At 47.9% G+C, this 21,619-nt stretch overlaps 2 protein-coding genes across 4 annotated transcripts in view; both read right to left on the bottom strand.

Moving 5' to 3' along the window:
• The window catches only part of LOC119389691 (serine/threonine-protein phosphatase 2A activator), a 332,541-nt gene extending 317,316 nt beyond the window's left edge, over positions 1-15,225 (bottom strand). The window contains exons 1-3 of one of the 3 annotated variants that reach the window (XM_037657064.2): positions 14,970-15,094; positions 14,833-14,915; positions 7,491-7,577 (exon numbers count right to left, since the gene is read on the bottom strand). In XM_037657064.2, the coding sequence (XP_037512992.1) occupies positions 7,491-7,577; positions 14,833-14,915; positions 14,970-14,979 (180 nt within the window). In that variant the 5' untranslated portion in view covers positions 14,980-15,094. Of the gene's footprint in view, positions 1-7,490; positions 7,578-14,832; positions 14,916-14,969; positions 15,095-15,180 lie in introns of those variants that run through there. The other 2 variants (XM_037657057.2, XM_049413688.1) reach the window with 2 other exon arrangements.
• Positions 15,226-15,588: 363 nt separating this feature from the next.
• LOC119389706 (immediate early response gene 2 protein) lies at positions 15,589-16,516 on the bottom strand. Its single transcript, XM_037657074.2, has one exon. The coding sequence runs from the start codon at positions 16,360-16,362 to the stop codon at positions 15,661-15,663; it is 702 nt and encodes a 233-aa protein (XP_037513002.1). The 5' UTR covers positions 16,363-16,516; the 3' UTR covers positions 15,589-15,660.
• Positions 16,517-21,619: the final 5,103 nt, after the last annotated feature.

The following is a 21,619-nucleotide window of genomic DNA, read 5'->3' on the forward strand; positions in this document are numbered from 1 at the left end:
CGATAAATGAGTATTCCCACAACGGCGAGATCTAGTATTCCTTGAACGTAGTTTCGGAGTAAGCCTCCCTTTGTTACCCCGCCCCCTCCTCCCCATTGCCTTTTTTTCTGGCCGGTCGTGTTGCCAGAAAATGCCCTTTCTATCTCCGCAGCCTAAGGACGGTCAAACGGAGCTTTCGGAGTCGCGCTCGATTATACCCCGCGCACGTGCTCTCGGAGGCTTGCTCGGTACTTCGGCGAATATAATTCACAGCACCACTGCCTGCCTTCCTTCTTTTTTTTTTTTTTGGACCAGCCGCTGAAGGTTGACTAAAAGGTAACTTGTTCTGCACGCTTTGTGGGACCACGGCCGGGCTAGACTGCACGTGCGCGCTCAAGCGCGCACGTGCAGTCTAGCCCGGCCGTGGTGGGACGAAAGATGCCAGTTTGAATGACACAGAACAGACTCCTGTCTCTGAGAAAAAGATGGGAGAATTTGAAGACCCCTCGCTTTGCTGAAGAGCTGATGGCCCTGGGAGTGGGGAGGAAACTTTAGCTCGCTTCCATAAAGGCAGCAGTTGCTTTAGCAAAATAGTTGAGGCTTGTGCTCGTCGGTGCCTATTTGAAAGATGCAGGACGCAGAAGAAATCTTTTCTAGAAAGCCTGTTTCGCTCTTAACAAAAGCGCTGGGCTGTGTGAGGGGTGCTTCCCTAGTCTCGGATTGGGATGGACACAGCGACCACCTGAAAAAATTCTACGTTCTGAAAAATGGCCTTCGGTGAGGTGAAAAGCGGGGGGGGGGGGGTTGGGTTGGCTTATAGCTTTGGGGGGGGGGGGCGATCGCCCAATCGCCCCCCTCCTGGATCCGCCACTGATTGGCGGCAACAAGACAGGTGGTGAGTCATTTGCTCTCACTGATGCGAACCCATTCGCAGGCGTCGCTCTCATAAAATGCAAACTCAACGGCAACAAAACAAGGGCACCGCGACGTACACTGTGCCGGAATTCATGTTGAGCGCGGCTGCTTTGGTGCTCCGCGTGTTGCTTCGAACAGTACACATCACTGATGAGGTTCCAACTACAGGAAACACCTTTACGGTGAATTTTCTGCGTTAGCCAGCTTTCACCTCTTGCTATCCACTTCAGGCGTCAGCGTACTTATCTGCCACGGGTGGAAGATGACGGCGTCCGACGTGTTCTTTTTCATTGGGGACCTTCGACTAACGTCTCAGCATCGCCTCTGTGCCATTAGAGTATGCTTTGAACTTTACTTGCCTTTGATAAAGTGGGCAGAACAAATCTACGCGCTTTTTATGGGAATCCAGTTTTCTCGCCTGATCGCTGCAATCCAGGCGCTCTTTCTGCTTTCACCTCTCGGGAAACAGAACGTTTTGACTTGCGATAGCAAATTAGCTCCGTATCGCAGACTGCATCCTGGCACTACAGGACAGTGCCCGAGTCGCGAGCGCTTCATCGGGATAATTCTATCAGCAGAAAACATCGAAACACAAGCAGCCGCGGCCAGCAACGCAGGCTAAAACCACGCTAAAACAAGGTAAACAGGAAGTTTTCTAGGGCCAGTTTCCGGTTAACGCACAATGTTGCCAGAGAACGGCAAGCGCTGGCGAAACCGTCTATAGTTCAGCCAGCCATTTGCTGTAGTTTTCTGCACTGTTCGATGACCTTCGTGCTAGCTTGTTTTCTACACGGCGTTCACGTTTTGGCAAGATGGGCAAGTACCTGAATAGCTACACTGCTGGCTATAAGTTGAAGGTGATCGAGTATGCTCTCGAGCATGGGAAACGTGCCGCCGGCAGAAAATTCGACGTTAACGAGAAGTGTGTTCGACGTTGGTGTGCTCAAAAAGAAGCCTTGCGAAACACCAACAGCACTAAGCGCGCTTTCCGAGCAGAGCAGTGCAAGTTTCCCAATTTGGAAGAAGACTTGCTCCGCTATGTGACTGAAGTGCGGAATGATGGTCTTGCACTCACAACAGACGTGCTGCGTGTGAAGGGACTAGCCTTGGCGACTGTACTTGGGTGGATCCTATCTGCGTGGAGCTCGGTGTCGACGGACATTGTGTCCCGAAGTTTTAAAGTCGCCGGGATATCTAACAGCTTGGATGGCACGGAAGATGACTGCTTGTGGGGTGACGGCGCTTCGCAGCACACCATCTCATCTCGGACTCCAAGCCTGAGGACTCGCCGAGTGACGACGATTGAGCACGTATGTCGCAAGAAATGTATACTGCAATAAACGCTCTTCGTTCGCTAACTGGTGCGTTTTTACTTAAAAAAAAAAATAATGTCGCGTGTATGGGCCGCACCCTGAAAATTGGCCCTCATTTCTTGAAAAAAAAGTGCGGCCCTTACACGCGTTTATACGGTATGTGCCTACATAAATACCATTAGTATTGCCTGGTTAGCATTCTGTTCAGTTCCCATCAAATACATGCCATTTTATAGGAATTACATGAGTCACCAACGCACTCTGAATAAATAATTTCAAATGCTATAGCTTATCACAAAACATCGTACCAAACTGCTATAACAGAAACGTCAAACCCATAAAAGATTTTTTTTTTATGCTATGCTGATCTATGCCGGTACCGTAAATATCAGTATGTTATTTAAAAGGGATACCAAGAAAAAGCCTGGCACACCTTTTTGGAAATACTGCACGGTAAATCTAAAATAGGGCTGGACGAACAGTACATTTGAGCTTCAAAGAGTCAAATAATTTAGAATCGATTAGTTAGATTATCCCATATTTTAAAGAAAAATCTGCATTTTTGTCATGACCCAAAAAACTTGCACAATATTTTTAAGAATTACAACCAGGCTTATGAAAATGTCATTTTTTTGGTTTGAAGTAAACAACTTCGAATAGTAGCAGGATTTGAATACAAGTAGGGTGAACATTATAAGCGGTAAGATGTGTTAAGTTAATGTGCTATACAAAGCACATATAAGCCACAAAACTTGGAACTTCTTTTAAACTTCTGGGGTTTAACGTCTAAAAACCACGATTTTTCTTCCTTTTAAACTTCAAAAAAGAAAAATAATCTGGGTGTAGGCATGGGCGTCGGCACGGGGGGTGCAAACACTTGGAGGATGCTAGAGCTTCGCCTTCAAGAGTAGAACGCGATAGCGTTATCGAGCCCCATGCGCATTCAACTGCTAGCCTGGCTTCAGTTCTCGGTGCATGCCTCAACTGTGCCGTAAGGAAATGAACGATTGTGCGCATAACACTGGCTGTTTCAAACTATCCTAAAATGCCTGCTGCAAGCACAGTTGTTAAGTGCCCACTACGCCATAATTCTTCCTTTTGCAAATCAGCGAAGGGCCCACTACATGTCCGTAAGGCAACACGCGAACCTTCACAGCTGCTCACTTTGTTGATGCTTTTGCAGCTGATGATTAAATCTATCTGAGTGCTTTGTAATGGGTTGGCCTTTAGAACACCCACTCGTTGCGCAATTCACATGTTTTGACACCTGGCGCGATTCTACGCTTCTGCCACGCAATATTACACGTGTTAAGGAGACTCCTTCCACTACATAACATTCATACAGTGTTTTTTTCCAACGCAGTTTCAAGCAATAGCGTGGTTCTGTGGCAGAACACCTGCTTGCCACACAGACGGCCTGGGTTTGATTCTCATTTGAACCGAAGTTTTTTATTATTTATTATATTTGCATTTCTCGATTTTTCAGTCACGGACAAGATGATAATTTTTCGCTCACAAGCAAAGACGCCGACATCGGAATTTCTGCTAAACGGGCTCCTCAACATGTTTACTGCGGCATGGGTCACCGGTGGGTCACGGCCTGTGCTCCCCCTATGCGGCCACAATGTTATGAGGATGCATCTGCTTGCTGATGCGATAACTTCATCACACTTGAATGCAGAGATACGATGCTTGTTGCAAGAGGTTATGTGATCCACCGGTGACCCACGGCACACTGAATGAAAACATTTCCATGCTGCGTGCGGTGTGACCCACCGGTGACCCATGCTCAAGAACTCTCCATCATGTGCTGCCGTCTAAGGTTTGAGAATGCAACCAATACATATATTTTTATTGCATTTGATGTGGGACAGCGATGTTGTTTTTAAGGAGAGGAGTGGCGGCCTATTTCTCTATTGCATTGCTTGCCACTAGTTTGCCACGGTTTTTGAATTATGTTTCACTCGAATAAGTATACATGCGTTCTTCCTCATGCTCCCAAACATTTTAGCGCGACTCATGGATCATCGTGCCTTTTATGGATGCAAAAGAAAGCACAACAAAGAGGAAATAAACGTGTGCTTGTGTTTTCTGGTACCAGACACTTGAGACTGCAGCATAGCTTTACATGAAAAAGGAACAAAAATAGCTCTGTGTCTTTCAAATAAGCGTGCCAAATGCCAGCCGCAAAGGTAGCAGGGGTGCTATGCAGGATGGCCCGAGTTTGGCGAAACTCGGAATCTTTCCGAGCTCTGGCGACAACCCCTTTTGAACAAGCTAACAGTACGAAAAGGTCAAATCCATACCTGAGTGCTCGCTGCGTTTCATTGGTCACAATGAAACGCGGCATCACGTCAAGGGCAGTCGACAAAATTGGGTGGTGTCTTCAAACCAGAGGCATCTTCTTTCATTTGTTTGTCGTTCCACTGAGTGCAGAAGTGCACCCTTGCAAGAAAAATGTCAGAAACTTTTACTAACGATATCTTGTAGAGGTACAGGCTGTCTAAATTCCTTTTCAGGCGTTTATTGCTTGCACTAAGTATCATTTACAATAATCAGCACCGCAGCCTCTGAGATTAGCTCCGGCCGGGTGCATTAAAACACCGCGGCTGGAGCTAAGCGCCGAGGCCACGTGTGTAATCATCATGGTCAGCCTGTAGAATCTACTGTATGTATTATATGTACGCCTCAGAGTCGAACACTCTCGTGTGTGTGTGTGTGTGGTTGTGATTGTTTTTTTTTTCCTTATTACTTATTTTCTCTTTCAACCCCCTATAACCCAACACCAGTGCAGGTTAGCATACAGGACCTTCTGGTTAACCTCCCTGCCTTCCTCTTCTCTTTCTCTCTATTCTAGCACGTTGCTCGGTAGGCGTCTGCCCTCTTACTCATCGTCTGCTCACTCCCCGAGCACATGCGCCCGGCTGATTAGCTGTTTGGCTGGGCGGTATAGCTAGCTAATTAAGTCAGGACATGCTATAATCAAACCAATTAAGCCAGGTCATGCTAAGACCAAGCTAATTAAGCCACATCTTACTAATACCATGCTAGTGAAGCCGTGTAGAGCTAAGACCGAGCTAATGAAGACCATGTGAATTACCACGACAATAAGTAGGGGTGGGCTAACAAAAACCAAGCTAAGCATGACCTTACTCACTAAGAACATGCTAACTGGGAGCGTGTTAATTAGGATTATGCTAATTAGTTGCATACTAATTAAACCTTGCCAATTAAATATGAGTAATGAATGCCATGTTGATTAAAACATTACCAATTAAGACAGGATTATTAAATATCATTTTAATTAAGACCTAGTTAATTAATACCATCAAAATTGAGACCGAACTGACATGGCCTTCACTCCGAAGCAGACCGAGCAGACTGACTAGAGGAGCCACGTAAAAAGCTGAAAGAAGCTAGGTGATCACAAGCTCATTCAATGGCTCCAGCCTAGCAGAAGCAGTGCAAGCTGACCAAATTATTTCATATGCAAGGAACCTGCTGCTTAGCGTCCCCCTCATGAATTGCTTGACATGCACACTGGCACTATGACAGTCACGAGTTGAACTGGGGCCTTTTCAGAATCAACGAGTTTGTACCCGAGTTCATGCGTCAATCAGTTTGATTGACAGATGCTTGCAGCGAAGATCGGGTCCGCCCACCGCATTTGCTCTTGCCGAGGAGCAATGCTCACGCCGCAACGCCAGCGAGCGGCACGATTCATCTATAAGCATATGCGCACAGACTATGCACACGCACGAGGAACTAAAGGTTATATCATCACGTGGATACGATGTCTCACAGTCAACTTCACCGCGCTCACAACATACCACTCACAGCCATGAAGCAAGCGGCCCTGGTGGCATCTGCAGCGAGAAATGTTACTATTTACATGTTGGTGGAGACATTGCTTCTACCGATTCGTTACAGCAGAAGAATTTTCAGACGTGTAACGTAAGTTGCAGTAGCCTGTCTATTTATTTATCTGTAATACTCGGGAGAAGCCAAACAAGCTGCACAAGAGTGCTGCGTGTGCGTCCTTGCTGCTTTCGAGAGTGGAAATTTCCATGCTGCAGGTAGAACGAAAGAACTTGCCCGAAAGAGGACAAACGCCCACGAACACGCCTGTGGGAGGCGCGATGTTCAGTTGGCAAAAAGACAGCGCGACAATCACGCTGATGTAGCTGCACTGTTGAAATATTGACTGAGTGGCGGCGTTGACGCATTCGCACGCGGTGTTCCTTTGAAAACTGCCGCAAATGCCACACACGCGTTTGTGACGCCATGCTCGTTCTTGTAGCCATTTTTATGAACGCTGCTATCACACGCTCCGCACTGTCTTCCTATCATGATCGCCGTAGTGCAAGCTCGGAGCAAACTCATGTGCCCAAGAAGCTTGGGCCATCCTGCATAGCACCCCAGCGCCATCTCTTTAGAGCGAATGAGATAGGCACAGGTGTGTGACCCACCGGTGGGTCACGGCGCGCCAGGAAGATATGCCAAGTGGCCCACGGGTGGGTCACTCCGCACCTAAGACGAGACCTCAATTAAGTGTGCCGCAGCAAATGTGTTAACGCTATCACACTAAAAGGAGCACTTGGCCGCCTCAAGCCGCACCAGCACTTGCACCCAAGCAACACCAATGCTCCCCCCTTTCCCCACTGCGATGCAACTCGGGTTCACACCCCCCCCCCCCAGACAATATTCTGCCGACACTCACGGGTGCAGGTTATGCACATTTAACCTCGAAATGTGGCTTCGAGGCAGTGCAGGTTTCTCATGGAAAGCTGGTTTCACAGCACAACAGCCAAACAATGCTGTCGAGGCACCTTTTCAGGGGTTTAAATGCGGTAATTTATATGTCTATTCGTTTGTTTCGGATACTCCGAAATTTCGGAAACTTTAAATACGTGCCGCAGTGAATTTGAACACAGTAATATTTGTTCAAATATTCTAAATGCTCTAATATTCACCGGTGCTTATCTAAAACCAATGTGAAGATCAAAGAAGCATACTTAACGTTTTTTTTTTTGTATGAGGTGGCATCTTGAGGTTCACCTAAAGTACATCAATATATATGACTTCACCTACAGTACATCAATATATGGAAAGACCATCTGTTATCATTTCATAAATTTGGAACTGTCAAAAAGTCATTAAAGATAAGTAGGATTACAAGACTCCTAAGGAAAACTGCTAAATTGTAAGCAACATCAATTAATTTGGAAAAGGCCAACCAACCACAGTGGCAGTGAAAAAAAAAAAACAAGCCATGCGACTTACCTCAGACACAAAAAAATCATCCGTTATCTTCTTGCCTTTTACCTTCTCATTAAGAGCCAGAATGAAGCCGACGTATTCGCTATATGCCTGGTGTAGAAAAGAAAGAGAAATTAATCAAATGACTTTTCATGTTCTCCCCGTAGAAAAATTTCAACACAAAGCTGTCATATCACCACACCTGCCGGAAAAAATATATCTACCAACACAGTCACATCCTAAAAACAAATAAAAAATGGTATTTATTTGAAGTAGAATCTTATCCACTGAGCACTTGCAGCAGTGCAGCAAAGATATTCAGTCACTTCAAGCCATCAAACTCTTAGGAAGAAATAAACACAGAAGAAAAACAGGACAAAATATAATCGAAACAACAGGTCAGAACAGTACGTCACCCATTCTCCAATCTATTTTTTTTTCACATTTATAAATTTCTCGGGGAGCAATATTAATGGGAACTAACAAACAAAAATGCCAAGGAAAGTATAGGGGATGTTATTTGTAATAATTAGGATATAAATGTGAAGAAAGTAAAGTGGACGAAAAGATAAGTTGACAATGGAAAAGACAATGGATCAAAAGTCAGCGGCGAACGTTCAAAGAATAATACACCTTCGGCTCTAAAGACAACCCTCTCATGGTCAAGCGGTCCCGCCGGTCAGCAGGGGAGCACGGCGTCCGTTAATCAGTGTGGCACTGGGTCGCAAAAACGGCAATCCGTGACACACACACGACTTTTCTGCAAAGGGTCCTTCAGAGCAACGAAATGGGCTTACTGTGAAGTACTGTACTTTTCGCCCTCGTTTGAGGGGAAGTAGTTAAAAAGACGAAGAAGACTGTTGAAAACGACTCCCCGCTCTCCATACAGGGGCAAAGGAATGAAACTTCCCTGGACAGCTGTCAAAGATGACCACCCATTTTTGGGCCCTAAGCTATCACAATATAATCCTTTCATGTTCAAGACGTCCCCACCGCAACGGTGTATTCACAATACCTTCTCTATAGCTTAATCCCGAGCGTCCGTCTAGTCAACAATAGTTACTCATTCACGGTAGCACGGCTCAGAGTGGGAGCGGAGCCCGTTAATGAGTGTGTCGTTGCGTCGCAAAATGGCAATCCATGGCACTGCGCCTCTGTTTGCGGGGTGTTTCTGACGGTCATGCGCTGCGCAGCTAGCATGGCAGCCAGCTACAGGGACACCATGGGCATAGCGAGGACAGCCAGCCCAAATCAGCAATGTTCACACCGAAGTGTCTTTTCAACTGTGGAAAAGAATTCTAAAAAAAATCCAGATAATTCCCGGCGCAGGTGGCTGTTTTGGTCGGCGGTGCATGACAGTACGAAAAAATTTCGCGGGGGGGGGGGGGGGGATGAGGGGAGGAGGTAGGCTGTAGCCCGGTCAGCCCCCCCCCCCCCTGGCTACGCCACTGGGTGCGGTCATTTGAGTATATGGCATCATTTGTAGAGAGAAGAGGGAGCGATTTTTAGCTGACTTTGAGGATTCATTGTAAGTTCCAGGCCGCGTGCTGCACTATAATGTTTGGCTCACGTGTTCTCGGGAACCTTGACTAGCAATCGGCAGCGTTTTCTGACCATGCTGGAAAAGTGTTGCACGGCCCCTTTAAGCTAGCAGTTCTTAAGCACATTTAAAAATGAAAAGGCTTTGGAAACATGTTGAGTATTACTAGCAACAGTGGCTACGGCATGTCTGCTAAGCACCAAGTCATAGATTTCACCTCGAATCAGAGTGGAAAAAAACGCCAGGCCTGCGCGGAAAACACAGCACAGTCACAGCGAAAGCTGGAGGAGCGGCATTTCTGGAGCCCGTTATAAACTCTCTTGTGGCTACTAATACAAGTACACTAGCAACGTACCCACTACACCACAAATCATAATTTTTGTGAAGTTGGGAAGCACCCATCACGACATTATTCGTCATTCTGCGGAGAAGCGAGGTACCATCCGTAAGGCATTATGTGCATTTTGTTGATGCAACGGTTGATGATGATGAACAATTATGGCTGAGCCCTTTGTAATGGGTTGGAAGCTTTAAACGACCCACTAGTTACGTAATTAGCATTGTGTGACGCCCGGTCGTTATTTAACTCTCCCACCACGCTTTATAACATACATTAATGTGAGAAAGAAAGAGAAAAAGGGAATTAACTTTATTGAGACCCTGAGGAAATGGATCATGGGAGCCTCATGGGCTTCCTTGGCAACCAATAGAAGTGCACTTGCGAGGAACCCATTACGCTATAAATAATAATTTTTGTGAAGTAAGGAAACAGCCACTACACAATTTTTCGTCATTCTGTGGAGAACTGTGGTACCCGCTAAACACCTGTAAGGCATTATGTGCACTTTGTTGATGCTGTGGCTGATGACAATGAACAATTATGACAGAGCCCTTTGTAATGGATTGGAAGCATTCAACAACACACTCGTTGCGCAATTCACATTGTGTGACGCCTGGTTGTTATTTTACTCTTCTACCACCTACATTACATATGTTAATGTGGTTCCTTCCCGGCATGAAGCCTGTATAGGGTCTTTTTGCAAAGCAGTTTCAAGCACTGGCATGGCTCTGAGGTAGAATACTGGGCTCCCACGCAGAGGGCCCAGGTTCAAACCTCGTTCCATCCAGGATATTTTTCTTATTTAGATTTTTTTCTTATTTTGCACGATAGTGGACACGGACACTGGCGGCGGCGGACTACGGCGCCAAAATCGGCCCTTGTTGAGATCTCATAACAGCTTTTGCTGTAAAATGTAAGTTAGTCCAGATACAGGACATCTCACTAGAGTGTGTCAGTTTTGTTCTGTTCTAGACTACCACAGGCTTTCAGCAAAAAGGCTGCCAAAATGCTTGAACGGTGATCAGGAAAATAGACAAGTTTGAAGCACCCATTGTGAAGATGCAGCGGACTTTTCGGCGAGTGAGGGTGAAATCTCGCTTCACATCCGCGATCCAGAAGCCAAGGTAAAAGAACTCCCATGACCAAGGAAACCCAAAGAATCAGCCAATTTTCAAGGCCAAAGACTTCAGGGCTCTGCAGGTGGACTTGTAGCTTCAGGGAACTGCTATTGCTGGACACTAATATGCTAATCGCCTGCAACAATGCCACGGAAGGTTGATGATCCCCCTCCTCCATTTCTTGCATGACAAGTGTCCAACATTGTGGAGTTTCCAATCGGCCCATAATCCCCCTCCAACTCAGAATCCGAAACGAGATGATGACACTTGGTGTTTCAGCGGCCAAAGAGTGCCAAGATGTGGTGAGCAAGTGTAAGGTGCGTGAGATAGGTAATAAAATCACGACAATAACATGTGCAATGAAACAGAAGACATTTCAATACCTGAAAGGTATCATCCAGCAGCATCCTCTAGTGTATAACGTGCAGACATACCTGAAGACACTGCCAGATGAAATATGCCCTCAACAAGCGCTTTTTCCTTGGCACTGTATTAGAATGGTTGCAGGTTCAACTCCAGTCAACAGATGCACAATGAACACACAGAGGATTACCTCAGTGTGGTCATGGGAAGCCACTTTCCTGTGTGGTTTGATTAGGTGAAGCCCCCCCCCCCAAGAGGAAACATATTCAAAACAGAAAGCCCTGGCCCCCTGAAGGAACTCACTGGTGAAGCTTGTTGGTGTCCTACAAGCGTTGCCTCCCGACTTTTCTGCACACCAACTGTTTCGAATCCCTGAGATAGATAAGAGCCTTTGTAGCTAGGGATGTGGCGATTTATTGGCTAGCACATTACCTTGAATGCCTACATGTCCTGGAACCCAGCATATCTTGATATGTACTGCATGAAGCTGAGTAAAGACTGTTTAGTATGGAATTTTTTATGGTTATACAGTTTTATTTGACAAAGCCTAATGGGTTGGTGTAAATAACAATGCTCTGTAGCCCTGTATATTACACAGACCTCGGCTGTGAAAATGCTCGTCTAAGGGTGTGGAATCCAGAAGGATTAGCCCACTGCTGCATAATACACGCCAATTGTGGGCATGGTTACTGCAGTGCACTGGAAGGTGTGCACATGCTTTGTTTCCTTGGCGGCATCAAGAGCTCACACTGAATGACTGGATAAACATTTCTTTTACAAAAGGCCAGCCTTCCACATGTTCCACACTTTGAAAATATCGGCGGAAAACTGTCATCACAGGTGTTTTGTCTCGGTATCTTCTTCCATCAAAAGCAAAACATTTATTACGCCTTGTTCCCGTTTAAATTACTGCAGCTTAGTGTAGACTGGAAAGATGAATGGGCCTTTTTCAGGTCTGAAGAGCGCCTCTAGTGGAGATCGCTGAAATCGAAACTGAGGGTCCATGGCCTCCGAAGTTGCCCACCGCGTGCCGGTAGATATTCTCGGAGGCCTGGTATTTTTCGGGAAAATTTGCAAATCTTCCACGCCAGGTGGCGCTCAGTCCGCTCCTGTCGCCACGCTGTGACCCTCAAAAAACATGGCGCGCGTGTCGTCACCACCGCCGCGCATGCGCAGACTACCCTCCTGAAAAAGGCCCATTGTGAAAAACCTATTCTTTGCAAAAGAAGATGGACACATTTACAACATCGGCTTTCTAGAGATAACATGGCCAGCTTTTGTAAAGCATAAAATAATTAAAATGAATAATATTTCTACACTTTTTGCCTGCTTAATTCTTTTTATTTATCAAATACTGTCTTTAAAAATTTCCTTGAGTCTACTGCATCGTTGACACCAAGAGTCATTTCTGGCAATACCAGAAATAGTATTATGTGGTTATGTTCCATGGGGTCGCAATAAATATAACCTAGAATCATTACAACATAATCCGCCACACATCTTAAACAAGTATCAAGGTATAAAGAGTTCCTCACCAAAGGAACTTGGAATGCATTTTGAAAACATGTGAGGATCGAGTTTATTTTTTTATGCTTTCCATTGTCATTTATCAGAGCCAATTGTGTTGCTTTCTTGTAACCCTTGCGTATATCTCTTTCTTCTGGAGTATCGAATATCTTTTTTTTATTTCAGTCATGCTTTGGTGCATTCATGCAAATAATTAATTTATCTAGAGCACCTAAGAGTGTTACTATTTTTTCATGCAACCACCATGTATGCCTAGTAACGGACCAGTCAGGCTGTTTTTCCAATGGCTTTTAGCCAATGGTATCCCCCAGAACTCGTCTGTATTGTATTGTAAAAAGCGAAAGTAAAAGCGAAAGTATCAAAGTTAATATGTACCGATTTTTATCATCCTCACTTTAACTTGCTTGCAGCAAAAAATTCCTGAAATACAGGTATTTTGTGCAATTTGCCAAGTTTGTGATTTTTTTCGTCAAAAATGCTTCGACAAGCAAGGGACCTAATAGACTCATAAGATTGTATTTCACTTGTTCTTTAAGGGGAATAAATATTATGACAAAGAAGTGCACCCTTTTTTCCCTAGGTGCACTCAAAATTCAGAAATCGCGAAATTGGCGGAAAAGCGTTTTTTGCGGCCAAAATTTGTATATTTTTTTTCAGGCGAACAAAATTTTTTTTCGCGAAACTAACTGCGAAACCATTGTTCTGAGTGTAATGCCTAGGCCTACAGGAAATTTCATCAATATCGGGAATAGTGACCGGGACCTCGTGTTGGATCTTATCTGGACACACCCTCCTGGCAATTAATTGTATTGTGCAGTTTGCGTTTAAAAAAAAAAGCACACAGTCAAGCAACGTCGGCCACCTCTTTAATGTACACCTAAACCTAAGTGCACGGGCCTCAATTGAAATGTAAACGCCACAGCTGGGATTGAACCCGCCTCTTCTGTTTCAGCTGAGATGCCTAACCAGTCCACATTGATGCAATGGTGTTTCAAAACTCCATGCTTGAAATTTTCGCAGCAAAGAGTTCATAATCACGAGAAAGTTAAGGGTTCCCTAATATAACAACAAAATGCTGCTCAAGTTCGTCAGTGCGATATCACAGTTTTTTTAGGTTTTTTTTTCTTTGGGTCATTGCAGTCCAATGAGTTTTTCTTTAATTTTCGATGTGCCCCCCCCCCCCCTGGCTATTTTAAAATGAAAGAGCTTTTTTAACTCAGCCCAAGCAGATGCTGTCAAGGTGTGCAGCAAATTGGTGTGAGAACTTCTCAAGGCAACATTGTCACCAGTCTCATTTCGGCCCACGGGAATGTCATTGGACGCCGTCGGTGGTATGCAGCATAGAGTTTCCTACAATACTTACTAGAGGGAACTCTGGTGCTAGTGTCTATGGGAGCTGCAATGCATCGCGCTTCAGCCAGCATGGGAATCATGGGTAGTACACGGATTTGTCCAAACTTCGTTCTTTCGGCTCCGTTTGGCTCCGCGTCGCCTGCATCCGCTTTGTCCAAAACGAAGTTCAGCAAAAATCAGCAGTTTCACTTCACCACTTTAACTTCTTTAGGCTCGCCGATTCAAATCTGGTCACGAAGTGCACAACGATCCATTCTTTTATCCGAAATAAAACCAAAAGATAGCAATAAACAAAGCCATAAGTGCGTTCAAAGACCACAAGCACGAAGACTAGGCAAATCCGTGTACTACCCATCATTCCCATGGTGGCTGAACGATCGCAGCGCCAGAGTTCCCTCTAGGTGATTTTAGGAAACTCTATGGTATGCAGGCTACTACTGACTTGACATGGCTCGTGACAGTGTTGCTTGGGGACGAGAATACTCAAACATTTCAGGTCAGGCAGGTAATATTGCTTGGCAAAATGAAACACATTACTTCTTATAGCAAATTATTTACCTTTTATTATACCATTTGTGGCCTCTCTTCGGAGAGGGACGCGAATGAAATGCGTTCAAATGAGTTCAACACTTGTTTGCACAAGTTATTTCCAATTAACCACATGACTTCCTCTTGTGTGACTACCGAGATGGTAGGAGTGACCTTATCGTAGAAGGCCTCCGACATAGTAGTCTCTTTTTTCTGTAGTGTTTGAAGAAACGAAAACTTGCCATCGGTATTTAGACATGCACGTAGTGCCCTCCATAAGCAAGAAGGTAGCCTGACAAATCCTACTACAATCGAAGAGGAGGACAGAGACATGCTGTAAACAAACACCATCGCAGAAAAACCGCACAAACAATTCCAAAAATTATGCACTAGGGGTGTGCAAATATTGAGATCGAAACATACAACGGCTGTTTTTACAGTTATATTCACATCGCAAAATTAACAGGCTCGGCGAGTCACTACGTTTTGATGGGCAACGTTCGGTGCACTTCGACATGGCTATTCGAAAAACTTGTCCGCGCACCCCATTTAGTGTGCATGAACTTGCTTGAATTGAGCTCGAATCGAGGCTCGTACCTCACTCTTGGTCCAGCGTGCCATGTCGTCCGGCGTATGGACCTGGCGCCTGGGCTCCACGTAGTCGCACACATCGCCGCTGTCTGCGCCAAAGGCGTCACGGTAAACAACACGCCGTGTGCGACAAAGCCTTTTACCTGACATCATGACGGCCCCTGGGCATCAGTCACCGCTGTCCGACGCCACTCATGCCTTGTTTGAGGTGACGCTCGCGTTAAACGAAAAAAAAAGTCTTCTGTCGGCTTTGATAACGACTCGTTTCAAATCGGTGGCACCGCTAGCTAACAACGTCACTACTGTAGCGTGTGGTCAGGTGTGGTTCGTAAACACAAGCTGCACTGCCGATACCTTGCGAAGAGGCGCGAGCCGAACAAACATTGAATCTCTACCGCGACCAGAGTTGGTGGAGATTTCGCTAAACTGGAAAATCGCCGTTTGCATGAGGTAGGAAAAACGAGCTGTCCTGCTGCACATTCGCCTCGCCATCATCATCAGCATCCGCGATCGTTTGCCCTTCTCCTCTACCTCCTTTCCGGTTGACCGCCATTCGCAGCTGTTAAAAGTCGGCCAAGTATCGCAGCGTACAAAAAGCTCCCTTCGCATCTGCTACGCGATGGAAATAAACACTGAAAAGGGTGCCGCAACGCTTGTGGGTGACCGAACAAGCGTTGCGACGTGAAAGCAAAGTCAATGCTCACAAAAAAACATTTATTACAATCACAATGTGGTGCGTATAAAAAAGGAAGTATTTTACAGGAAACGTGGGCATCTGTACAAGGCGTATGAGTCCTATTTACAGGCGAGCGATGAGAGACTGGGGGAAGAACCTCAGACGGTTAGCGCCAACACGGGTGCTGAGAACGCAGTCCGGAGCACATCGGATTGCGCCGAACACATGTCGGGCAACGAGGCACCCCGTCGGAGCTGCGATTCTTCCAAGGACGGCTGGCAGTTATCCCAGGACGAAGAGAGGCCCTTCAGACCAGAATTGAAGGCCAAAACCAAGTTCGATATGGACTCGACCTCCATCGCGTCCACTTCCTGTAGGTCATCCTGATCGGAGTCGTCGGAGTCGCAGGAAGACCGCCTCCAGAGACGACTTCGCTTCGCACCGCTGTCCTCGTCTTCGGCGTGAGTGCGACGTCGTTTAAGGCAGCGGGCAGAAGACAGCGAGGCTTCGGTCGGCGGCTCCACGTTCTCCTTGTCGTCGCCGCCGTCCGTGCTGGCGCAATCCTCGTACGCTGACGTCACGGGCGACGTCACCGTCCGGTTAGGCTTAGCGAGAGGCTCTTCGACGTCGATCTGCTCGGCCGCCTCGTCGTCGTTCGGGCACGGCGCGCACACCACGGGCGAAAAGGACGCACCGCTCGTCTGCAGAGCATCGTCGAAATAAGTCGTGCGGGCTTTGTACAGTACACTGGCTACGAGCAGGCTACGATGCAGACTGGGCCCACCACGCTGAACTCGAGACGTCGCTATCTTTCCCAGAGAAATGGCGATAACCTTCTGCGCGTCGTTGTCCATAACCATGTTCCCCGGGCAGACGATGTTCAATGGCCGCGGGCGACGTGGATCTCGAGAATTCACTGGCGAATTTTACGCGCCGATGCCGAGCACAACGACGGGACTACGACACGAACCAGCCGACAGCCCCGGAGACACTCGGGAGACTAACCGTTAGGGGAAGTGGGCAGGCCAGCCTTCCACAGCTTGCAAGCTGGAGGAAGTGACGTCAGCGATTGGGCAAGCCGGCCAATAGCGCTCGTCGCGTGTGACCTCCAGGAACCGTGCTGGGATTTTTCTCTCCAATGGCGACCGCGTGACGTCAACGCTCGACGGTGACGAGTGCATTTTTTTGTACGCGTATTTTCCATCCGCAGGGGGAAAGAACCTGCGGCCCTGCAGCGGCAGCGAAAGCGCAAATGATGGACAAAAAAGAGAGGCCCGTCGCGACGTGCTCGTTCGCCCCGTGCGCGTCAGTGACCGGAGCCGACCGGTGCGGCGACTGTTGCGTCGTCTTTTCCTTCTCGAGAAAAGGCGGTCGGCAGCGGATAATGCGCGCCCTTCTGTATCATAACACATCTCAGCTGTTTGCTTGTGTGACTGCCTTGTGATAACTTACTAGCATGACGCAAGGAGCGACTATTATTACCAGTGTTGCCGCAGTTTTTTATACGACCGATGATGCCCTTGATGCTATGTGTCAGCAGAATTGTAAATTTGCTCGAGTGGGTGTTCGCTTGCCACAATTCGAAAAACGACGTATGGAACGATACGTGTTTGATGTGCAGTCAAAGCCACCTGTGACTCATTAAATTTCGGGGGAGGGGGTGTCCCCCTCCCCCCCCCCCCCCCCTGGCTACGCCCCTGGTCAGGCATATGCGGGCTCGGTAGCCTCATTTGTGTCATTCACGATGCCTAGCAACTCTGATATAAACCAGAATTGGCATGACGTGTCATGACAAACATGAATGATAAGTCGTAACATGAATAACATTAGAAAAATTATACTTGTCATATTCGTCATGACCAAAAAATTGAGGTTCTTTCGTGACGCCCAGGCCCGTAGCCAGGAATTTTTTTCGGGGGGGGGGGGGGGGGCACTTGCTGAAAACCTTGACTATTTGAAAAAAGCCTATTTTCATGATTTATTTTCGATAAAACACCATGTGTCATCAAAATTTCGGGGGGCCGGGCCCCCTCCCCCCCCCCGGCTACGGGCCTGGTGATGCCATATATGCAAGGGCGTCCGCAGAACCTTTTGCAGGGGGGGGGGGGGGGGAGGGGGACAACCAACACAGGTAGCTTTTTGACTGCCGTGTCTTGACCGGCAAGATTATTCAATAGTAGAGCGTAACGTGAAAAGTTGGCTGGCAATCCTAAAGGCTGTTTCACACGGATATGTGGGACCAGCGTGCGCTAATCAAGCTGTGTAGCGCTTACTACTGCATAGAAAACAGTGCTGGGCAGTATCTAAGATCAGGGGCGTAGCCGGGGGGGGGGGGGGGGGTATGGGGATTCACCCCCCCCCCCCCCCCGAAATTTTTCGTGCTCTCATACACCACCGACCAGGGGCGTCAGCCGGGGGGTGAGATTTATTGGGCTTCAGCCTCCTCGCCACCTCCCCCCCTTGAAATTTTTAATTTTTTTTCGTTCTATTATACACCGCCGTCCGAAATCTTTCACCGAAAACCAACCAGGATGTCGTGTTTTTTTTTTTTTTTTTCGAGCACGACAATGCCGTGGACAGTTGAAAGGTTCCGGAAGGTGGCTTAAATTTTCTGCAAGATTTTTGTCAACCATGCAGTTTGTGAAACAGGGTATCACTCTTATTTCTTTTTTGAACAATAAAAAGAAAATTGACTCTGGTACGATTATTCCTGTTTTTACCTTACTTTCACGCAGCCGGCGTCTGCCATTGTGTTCTTCCTAACCTAGAAGGTGTACAAGGCGACGCACGTTTAAGTACATTATTTTTTAAGGACTAACGTCCCCGGGTCTAACATTTACTCTCCGTGCAGTTACTTCTACAAAGCATGGTGTGGGAGCGGGATAGTTGGTATTCCGTATACTGCTAAAACTTTAGCGCATAAAGTGCACAGCGGACAAAGAAACGACGAGTACAAGCGCTAACTTCCAACTATCGTTTTGTGATGAGGTTTATTGGAGTAATGAAGTTGCAACGAGGTCGCAACGAAAAAGGACCGTACGGCAACGCAGTGCAAGGCTGACGGAGGCGGTACAGGCTCTCGTGCAATCCGAGCGCGGGTCGTCTTTTCGTCCTCTTTCACAGGCGCATCCTCGTTCGTGCATCTGCTCCACTACAATACCCCCGGGGTGAAGCGTAGCCATCCTGGCGACTCATGGAGTACGTAGAATGAGGGGGTCGTAGTAGGGCTTGAGACGGTCGATGTGTACAGTCTCGCGCCCTCGACAGCGCAAATCTGGCGACTGTGTGAGGGGCTCGACGATGTAGTTCACTGGCGAGGTGGCATCAATGACACGGTACGGACCATGGTACCGCGCCAGAAGTTTAGAGGAAAGGCCAGGGACGTGGGGGGGTACCCAAAGCCAAACAAGGGAGCCAGCAGGAAACGTAGGAGCTGGGTGACGAACGTCGTCATGATGCGTCTTTTGTCGACCTTGAGCTTCCGCTGTAAGGGAACGAGCCAACTGACGGCAGTCTTCGGCGTATCTGGCGACTTCAGAAACTGGAGTGCACTCAGAGGCATCAGGGCGGTACGGGAGTATGGTGTCCAGTAGGTGGGAAGGTTCGCGGCCGTACAAGAGAAAGAACGGGGAAAAGCCGGTAGTCGCTTGCGTCGCGGTGTTGTAAGCGAACGTAACAAAAGGTAGTACAGTGTCCCAGTTGGTGTGGTCGGAGGAGATATACATCCTCAACATGTCGCCGAGTGTGCGGTTGAACCGCTCGGTGAGACCATTTGTCTGTGGATGGTAGGCGGTGGATTTCCGGTGAATGACGTTGCATTCAGCGAGGAGGGCTTGGATGACCTCTGACAAGAACACGCGACCCCTGTCACTGAGTAGTTCCCGCGGAGCACCATGGCGTAGAATGAAGCTGCGGAGAATGAAAAGTGCAACTTCGCGGGCGGTCGCTGCCGGGAGAGCTGCAGTCTCAGCGTAGCGCGTGAGATGATCGACGCCGACAATAATCCACCGGTTTCCAGAGCCACTATACGGGAGGGGGCCGTAGAGGTCGATACCCACGCGGTCAAATGGGCGAGCCGGGCACGGGAGCGGCTGCAACGTGCCAGTAAGGTGTCGCGGAGGTGTCTTGCTTTGTTGGCATGTAGGGCAAGACTGAACGTATTTCTGCACAAAGCGATACATTCCTCGCCAGTAATATCGCTGACGCAGCCTTTCGTAGGTTTTCAAGACGCCGCCGTGAGCACTTTGGGGATCTGCATGGAAATTCGAGCAGATGTCAGAGCGCATATGACTAGGGACAGCAAGGAGCCACTTCCGACCACCTGGCATGTAGTTGCGGCGGTACAGAATGTTGTCTCGCACGGAAAAGTGGACTGCTTGACGGCGTAGCGCTCTCGTCGAAGGGACAGCAGACGGATCGGCAAGGTAGTCGAGCAACAAGGCAAGGTATGCGTCTTTACGCTGCTCCGAAAGCATGTCAGTGGTGTCGAGTGGTGACCAGGTGTTAGAGAGGGGTGACAGAGAAGCCACATCTGGTGTTATTGGCGAGCGGGAGAGTGCATCACCATCCGCATGCTTGCGACCGGAACGATATACGACACGAATGTCGTATTCCTGCAATCGAAGTGCCCAACGGCCCAGGCGTCCCGACGGGTCTTTCAAGGTGGAAAGCCAACAGAGAGCGTGGTGGTCTGTAACCACGTCGAAAGGACGGCCGTAAAGGTACGGGCGAAACTTCGTCAATGCCCAGATTATCGCCAAGCACTCCTTCTCTGTCACGGAGTAGTTCAATTCAGCCTTCTTGAGAGCACGACTTGCATAAGCGACAACGTATTCACCTTTGGTGCCTTTCCGTTGTGCCAAAACTGCACCAAGACCGACGCCACTTGCATCGGTGTGAATTTCTGTGGGAGCAGTGGGGTCGTAGTGACGAAGGATAGGTGGTGAGGTCAACAGGCGGCGCAACTGGCGAAATGCGTCATCACATGCAGGTGACCATGCAGAGATACCTTTGCTGTTGGCAAGCAGACTCGTCAAAGGTGCGATGATGGACGCGAAGTTGCGCACGAAGCGGCGAAAATAGGAGCAGAGGCCGACAAAACTTCTGAGGGCTTTCATCGATGTGGGCTTTGGGAATTCGGCGACAGCTCGAAGCTTATCGGGATCCGGAAGAACGCCGTCTTTTGAGATGACATGTCCCAAGATGGTTAGTTTCCGTGCTGCGAAGTGGCACTTCTTGGTGTTAAGTTGTAGGCCCGCAGAAGTTAGACACGTGAGAATTTCGTGCAGACGAGCAAGGTGTGTCGGGAAATCTGCTGAAAAGACTACTATGTCGTCCAGGTAACACAAGCAAGTCTTCCACTTGTGGCCTCGAAGGATGGTATCGATCATGCGCTCAAATGTTGCAGGCGCGTTGCAGAGCCCAAATGGCATGACATTGAACTCATATAGGCCATCGGGCGTTACAAAGGCTGTTTTAGGGCGATCACACTCAGCCATGGGCACCTGCCAATACCCAGAACGCAGATCCAAGGATGTAAAGTACTCGGCGCCTTGTAAACAGTCAAGAGCATCGTCTATTCGCGGTAGCGGGTAGACGTCTTTTTTCGTAATCTTGTTTAAGCGGCGATAGTCAACGCAAAATCGAATGGTGCCATCTTTTTTCTTGACCAATACCACAGGTGATGACCAAGGACTTTGAGAAGGCTGTATCACTCCACGTTGAAGCATGTCATCCACTTGCTCCGTAATGACGCGGCGCTCTTCGGCGGAAACGCGGTAAGGCCGCTGTCGCAGGGGCGAGTGGGAGCCGGTGTCGATAGTATGACTGATAGTCGTGGTGCGGCCTAACGAAGGTTGTTGACAGTCGAAAGAAGAGATAAACTTGTTAAGGAGATCAACAAGTTGGCGGCGATGAGAGGGGGAGAGGTTTGCGTCAATGGCGTTGTCGAACGCTGACGAACTTGATGGCTGAGATGCGGGAGTGATTGTGGCGATGTGACAACATGTGGTGTCATCGGGAAGATCAAGATCCTCGATGTGGTCGACAGGTTGTACGGATCCTAAACTTTCACCATGGAGTAAGGCAATGGGGTAGTTGCAGTGGTTTGTAATCAGC

Source organism: Rhipicephalus sanguineus, chromosome 1 (assembly GCF_013339695.2).
Source record: "Rhipicephalus sanguineus isolate Rsan-2018 chromosome 1, BIME_Rsan_1.4, whole genome shotgun sequence".
Taxonomy (NCBI): domain Eukaryota; kingdom Metazoa; phylum Arthropoda; class Arachnida; order Ixodida; family Ixodidae; genus Rhipicephalus; species Rhipicephalus sanguineus.

Coding starts and splice junctions, on each gene's coding strand:
- LOC119389706 (XM_037657074.2), bottom strand. CDS start 16,362: ATGGTTATGGACAACGACGCGCAGAAGGTTATCGCCATTTCTCTGGGA.